Consider the following 7,342-nt stretch of genomic DNA (forward strand, 5'->3'; position numbering starts at 1 on the left):
TTCCTGTTTTTGTACAAAAAGGGTGTAAGCATCTTTGTAACAGCAAAAGCCAGCCCTATTCCAATATATAAACACCAATGCAAGAAGGAAGTTCTTGGGAAATTTTGCTCTCTTTGTTCACATTAGTTTAATAAAGCCTAGATATCCCAGACAGACAGTAAATATGGTTAAAATTCATTAAATTTTCTGGTAAAAGATAATTCTTCTTGCCATGTTTTTTTCTTGGGAAGCTGCCATCCATACACACACACTTCTGCAAAAAAAGTTTGCACACTAACAGTATATACACAAAGTTTTTAATCACTTAAAAATTGTTGCAACGCTTGCCTTGTACCACCAGTTTCTAAGCAAAGCCCCACTATGGAGTTTCCTAGGACCTAAACTGAGCAGTACGGTCCAAAGCCTGCAAAGAGACCCCACACTCGTGCTGGTCTCCCTTCTGAGCCACCGCTGCTCTTGAAGACAGGCAATGAAACACTGCATTGACCTGGAAAAGCAAGGTCCCTCCGGAAGAACTCCGTAATTAAAAACGAAGAGAGGAAGACAGAGCATGATTCTCAAGGAAAGTCTTCTCCAGCTGGAATCATTCTTTAAATTTAACTGATCCATTTTGCACATGGTCATTTCAACACACTTCAAAAAGTAAGCCGTCATCTGGGCTAGACTGAAAGGACTCTGTAGCTACTTTATGTACCAACGGGCTCCTTATGCTTTGGGCATCACAGCCACGTGCCTATCCTTGCAGTCCTGGGAGTCCGCAGCTACAGCCCCGCTATGTAACCATTCCTCGCCCAATACTTGCAAGTATTCAACTGGGTAGATGGATCAGAGGGACACTTTGCAGTCCTTATTCCAGTGTTTTGCAGTATAACTGTATTTCTAAGCCCTTTTTCCAAACCTTTTGCTGCAACTTGAGGGCTGGAAGCTCTTGGGATGTATGATATCTACTCATAAAGCTGTATAAGTACAGACAGTGGTGTCTGAAATACAAGGCTGAAGGGCAAAGGCTTGGCTTAATGAAATCAATGGAAAATTTACCATAAATATCAAACAGTATCAAACCTGGTAATTGATAAAATTTATTACCAGCAGACTTTCTGTGCACCGAATGACTACTGCCTATACTGCTCTAAGAAAAAAAAAGTAGCACAAGCCCAACTCCTGGCTGTTTCAGGGAATTTTAAGCATTACTTATCTGTAGGGTTTTTTAATTGTTAGTAGTTTGGCTGGTCTTGTCATTATTCAGGAGGCCATAGTGGTTGGCATTTCATTTTGTTAGCATGAAATGTCAACATCTCTTACCTGTTGCAGTTCTGACCTCTGTCCCAATGCATAGCATAAAGAGCACAAAAGAGCAGCATTTAATTTTTAGACCGTCGAAGGGTTTTTAGAGGTGAACATGCAGGTTTATGGTTATGGGATTGTTTATGCTTTAGAGAGCATCCAACAGTTAGGTGGTGGATGACAGCAATTTAGACAGTTATGCAATGGAATCGTGCAGAGGCAAACAGTGAACATATGGAAAGCTGCAATCGGAGATGCAACAAACTTCATTTGTGGACAATGATGAAACAGCATTTTGCTGACAATTTAGTAAGGCAGTATTTTAAGTATTTTGGGCATAAACTTACTATAGACACAAAGCAGCTGCTAATTTTAAATTTCAGGAAAGAATGTTTGGTAGCCTTTTGCATTATCAACAGAAGTAATCAGGTATCTCAGCTAATACTCAAAGAGTATTCTACATTTCTGAAATGTTTCTTGCCTGGGCAACCCATTCAGGACTAAGACGTATTAGTGGCTATGTAAACACGGAAGAGAGATAATCCTGACTAAAAAGAACTTGCACTCTTAAATGCTCCATTCATAAGCACTTACACACACCCACTGAAACTGCACACATTGCCACCACCATGCACAGGTGTTTGCAGCATCACAGCTTAGGAATCCAAGTTTAAATAGATGATGATCCTCCGCAGCACAAGATGGTGCTCCAGATAATGTTTTAATCCTAGAGACACATCACTAAATTATTTTCCTTGTGTTTCAAATACTTAAATTCTTTCAGACAGTATCTCTTATGTCAAACAGGCCAGCTTAGTAACAACCACTTGACTGTAACAATGGTTAAAGAACAGAAGCAGCAGAAGGAAAAGGTGGAGGTAAAACCATTACAAACCAACAGAGAACAAAACTGGCTGAGGAGAATTTTGTGCTGGTAAATATACATACTCCATGCATAAAGCATGCAAACATACAACTGTTCTAAACAGGGTTAAAGACGACACATCAACACACTGTAACTGTACCACTAAAAGTAGAGCATTCCCATATTTGCTTAGAACAAGTCTTAAAAAGTAACAACTAATTTGAATGTGGAGATGGTGTTATTCCCATTTTTAAGTTATCTCCTTATCCCTTCTCCTTCATCTTCAAAATTAAAGGTCTAGGTTTACGTACTGCCATTTGTAGGAGCTTGGAAAGACGTACAAATGCCATCGGTTCAAAACAAACCTTTCGTTCAATGTGCAACATTCTGCATGAAAACAATCTTCTCAATTTACAGTAGCAACAAATTTGTAGTAACATGAAAAGATGTAGAACACATTAATTTATCCCCAGTAACCAAAAGAGTATTTGGCAAGATTAAGGTGGGTAACACTTCATTTTGAAAATGCTTCATTACTTTAATTATGCCAAAATAGTAACTGTGATTTATAATGAATGAAGACAATTTTCTGCAAATATTACTAGCCTTGGAAGCAGAAGTAGCCTTAAAGATCACAGTACACGTATTATGTTTACAGAAAACTATAACTCTGAGAAAACAAAGAAGTGTTTGTCTCTAATCAAGTCAATGAGAATTTTGCCATGGATTTTCAAGATAGTCATGATTACACCGACTGACAGTGTAACGTACGTATTTCAACTACAACCTCTTACTTCCACAATGCCCACTGACACGTTCAGGTATCATGAAAGCCAAGTTCAAAAATCACTGAAAATAAAGTCCCTGTTTAGCCTATTCCCACTGAAATAGCAAAAGATCCTCTCTATTCTAACACGGTTGCTTTTGATGAATGTTTTGGAAAGAAAAACAAGTAGAAATTGAAATTTAAGACACTCCTTATGTTCCTAGTCATTTTAGATGCACAGCATCAGTTGCAAAGAGGAAAAAGCAAAGCCAGACTACCTTAGGAGGTATGCTCAACCTGAAGGACTTCCTAACGACTTCTATTTTGAGGATAATTGTAGCATTTACTTTACCCAATTGCTGTGATGCTGAAACTCACTTGCCAGTGCTTTTTTCCCAGCAGCATGGTAAGCAATAATGTATTTTTTTCCATCTCGATCTTCTGTTTTAGTCTCCAGTCCAGGAAACAAGGACTTCACAGCCTGATGGATAACTGTTCTTTTTTCTTTGGTGTCTTCAACTACCTGTGTTAATACACACACATATGCAGAAACCAAATAAAGTAATATAAAAGGGGACGGATTGTCTCAGAGTTAAATTTTGCATGCTTAAAGAAAACCTCCCAAATCACGCTAAGGTACTGAACAGGCATACTTTCTAAAGTCTGCCCTACCTATTAAAATTAGTTTGAAAAATAATAAATAGCTCTGCTACAAACCACAGTCTCAACTTTCACAAAAGAAAATTCTCAAGATTTATTCCTCTCTTCTGTGCTTAATAAAATTCCTTCCTCTAATGAAAGCTCTGGCAAAATTAAGTTTTTCTGCATGCACTATAGAAAAACAAATGGCTAGGTAAGACTATTTCATGTGTGAATGTTTACTGGAAATTTCCAGACTTAATCCTATTCATTTCTGTGTCCTAATTTAGATTAACAGCTATTATTAAAAGTATACAGAATATTTGTATGTTTAAAAATGCCAAGTTTTGACTGTATTTTGTACCTTCTTATTTTTCTTGCTACAGAAGAGCACATTTATCTTCTTTTCTATTAAATCACTACTCACTGACCTTGAAAACAGTCCTTCATCAGTATGGACATTTTACTTAATCCTTCTTACATAATTATCCTATAAAATACAACTAGACAGAACCAAAACATTGCAAGAAAACTTTAATACGGCAGAAATTAAGATGTGTATTCGAGTTGATGTGTACAGTCCCACTTAAATAAAAACAACAACTCAGGTGCATGAATTTGAGTGTATCTGTAAGGCTTCACAGATTTGAACACCCAACGGGAAATTTTGGTATTACTTGTCACAACATGTTCAAACTACTCTTATACCTTACGTGCACTAAAAGCAGGTAACTTGCACTCGCTCACTCTCTCATTCTCCTCCCCCACCCCAAACTTCATATCATTTATTGATTTTACCTCTATGGCAACACTAGTTTCCTTATTCTTAAGAAGCTGGAGCTCCTCTAAACGCTGCTTGTCATCGTCTGACAGAACTGTAAATGTGTCTTCCGATGGGTCCTAATACATATTGGGAGGAGAAACGAACATCAAACAACCCTCACATAACAACTTTCAGCCTTTTAATGTTTTTGCTTAAGGAGCATAGCCATTACCAAATCTTTACCTCCAAATTTACCTCATCATCCACTGGAACGGAAAAGTCATCTAAATGGCTCACACGTCCATCTTTGCCTATTTCATGGACAACGAAGTCTGAGTATCTGACAGGAAGAAACATGCATTAAAGTTGTAATTAAAAAAAACCCTCTCACATCACAAAGTCCTTTCCCAAGAAGCCATGTGTTAACAGAATTAATTCAAGAATTCTGAATTCATGTAATGCAATTCATGTAAAAGAAACTTCAACCATGAGAAAGCTGTACCTATTCTCATCCATCAGAAGGATACCACCAGAAGACAGAAGTCAGTCTGGCATACCTAAACACTCAGACTTCTTTGCAGATAACTGAACACCTGCTACAGTTATTCCGAGTCGTTTATTCTGAGTCATTTTCTTACCACCTTGCAGAGATCAGTAATGCACACCCTCAACCCCAGTCATTACTACCAATTAACTCCACTGCATTCCTACAACGTGAACACAAATGCATTAACTCTGTCACTTCAAATAACCTGCTGAATAAAGTGCATGTGAGCTGCTCGTTAAGGCAAGCAGGAGAAATTCAGCTCTGTGACACGTGTATTCAATTATAGAGAACGTCTTTCAAATAAACAGTTACCCTGCATACTCCAGGATAGCAACGAATAATTTGCCTGTGACATTTTCAATCCCCTCACTATGTCCAGTAACAAAGACTTTAACAGAGCACAGACAGTCTATGTTGCAATTGCTAAATGACTTTTAAGTAGCATCTGCTTGTAAAGGGGGGGTGGGGTGGGGTGGGTGGAAAGATAATTAAAAATTTCTTAGTCTGTGAATGCTGAAAGATGAATAAAAACTTCACCATGGGAATGTTTATACTCTATCTCCCCCAAGGCCCTGTTTGCCATAGCTCCGTGCAGCCATACATCATATCAGCAGAAATCCTTCCTGAGGAGTGTTATTTGCCCTCTCTCATTATCTGTAGCTGTGTAGACGTGCTAGTGACTGGTACCATAAAAATGCCAGGACTAAATTAATGATAGGCTTTATAAATGAGGATCAAAGAAAAAAAAACATGTGCCCACAAACATTTCTACCACCTTTGGTGACCTCAGTTGAAAATTGGCAGATTTCCCAGAAGGTGGTTGAGCACAGACAGTGTTCCCCAGTGAAGGATTATACTGGCTGCTTAGTACTGCATAGAAAGATTAAATTCATACAAAATATGCACATATCGCTTTATTATGGAAAATAACCTATATATGAAGCCAATATTTAAAAACAGGGACTTCCTGATGTGTAAACAAAGGATTCTTAACTGCTTTGCTAAGTCAGGGCAACAATAATCTCACTTCAGTGAGTTTTTGTATTTGCATTCTTTTGTATTCAAAGATGTTATTTAATTGAAAAAACCTAGAAGTTTCATTAAAAAGAAGCTACTAAAGCCCTGCCATCTACTAGGTATATAATGAAAAATTTTACACCCTAAGTTATAGAAGTCCCTTTTATGTTTTGTAAATTATGTTACAACTGATCAGACTATAATTTCAAGCCTAATGGACCATCTGACAATACACATGTTTAAAGACATTAGCACAAGAAAGTCAGGGAAAATCAAAGAACCACCAGAGGGATGGATTTAATACCGTTCTCCAGTGCATCTTGTATCAGCACTGAAGAGTGGAACAAAAGGTGGGTGTACTGCCTAAGGTTTTATGCTGTATGCTGCTGCCAGAGAGCAAGACAAACAGCAAAGGCCGGTGTAATCATACACATACACAGTTTCTTTCCTCAGAGCTCCATTTGTCAGGAAAGACAGGGAAAAAAAAAAGAGAAAAAGAATCTGGAAAAGTCTCAAATTAAACCTTTCTTTCAGTCTCAGAAGTAGGAAAACAAAGTGATGAACCTCTCAAATGGCTGCACATAATCCAGTTGCATCCTGTGAGTCAGAAAAGGAACCTGGAGAACAACAGCTGCTTAACACAAGGAGTTAACGTACATAACAAGACAAGGAGTTACCTCTCTTTTAAGATTCCAGAAAACCCTTTATGAGAGCTAACAAATTTAGTTATGCCAACATCACTTTCTGTCAGTCCATGCTTCATCATGTCTGCAAAGCTCTCTGGGTCTCCATCTTCATCACTGTCCTCTAGCTCCTCATCTTCCTGCTCCTCACCTTCCTCATTAGGGATTACTTCATTTTTCGTGTCCTCAAGCAGAGATTTGTCAGGTTGTTCAGTTACAGTCTCAACGCTCTGCCCAGAGTCGTTCCCTGTGTTAGACTTCTCTGAGGTCTTCTGTCTTTTAATTTCATCTGTATTAGCCACATCATCCTCAGAGCGAGGACGTTTCAAAGATACACTATTCATTTCTACAGCTTCCATGTTTAAGGCACAGTGTAGGACAGAAAGCCCTGAGGAGCAAGAAGAATGGCTTATTTCCTGTCCGTTTAAGAGCAGTATCAATACATAGTCTCTTCACTCCAAGGACTCTCTGCCCTGCAACAGTTCAAGAAAACCACATAACTTTCTGCATTTAACATCAAGTAAAGATTTTGTATAGCTAGAAACAATATGTACTTGGGAAGACAGAAGGGAGATGTCAAGGGGACTTAATACCCACCCAAGGCAGCATGCATGTTAGGGTACAAAACAGCAGGATTCAACACCACACCGACCATTTACCACTATCGCCACTCTTACCACAGCTGCACCCAGCCCTGTGCACACAGGCTCTGCTGTCGACAGCAATTTAGTACCTAGGAAACTTTTTGTTCCCAAATCTTCTGTTAAACATGACTACT

The 7,342-nt window shown here is 38.5% G+C and overlaps 1 protein-coding gene across 1 annotated transcript in view; it reads right to left on the minus strand.

The window, feature by feature from the left end:
• The window catches only part of PUS7 (pseudouridylate synthase 7 (putative)), a 21,589-nt gene extending 14,666 nt beyond the window's left edge, over nt 1–6,923 (minus strand). Inside the window, exons 1-4 of the mRNA XM_010154539.1 lie at nt 6,559–6,923; nt 4,573–4,657; nt 4,353–4,454; nt 3,294–3,438 (exon numbers count right to left, since the gene is read on the minus strand). Coding sequence (XP_010152841.1) covers nt 3,294–3,438; nt 4,353–4,454; nt 4,573–4,657; nt 6,559–6,923 — 697 coding nt within the window. The remainder of the gene's footprint in view (nt 1–3,293; nt 3,439–4,352; nt 4,455–4,572; nt 4,658–6,558) is intronic.
• Between the last annotated feature and the right edge of the window lie 419 nt (nt 6,924–7,342).

This window comes from Eurypyga helias, unplaced genomic scaffold (assembly GCF_000690775.1).
Source record: "Eurypyga helias isolate BGI_N326 unplaced genomic scaffold, ASM69077v1 scaffold26930, whole genome shotgun sequence".
Classification (NCBI taxonomy): domain Eukaryota; kingdom Metazoa; phylum Chordata; class Aves; order Eurypygiformes; family Eurypygidae; genus Eurypyga; species Eurypyga helias.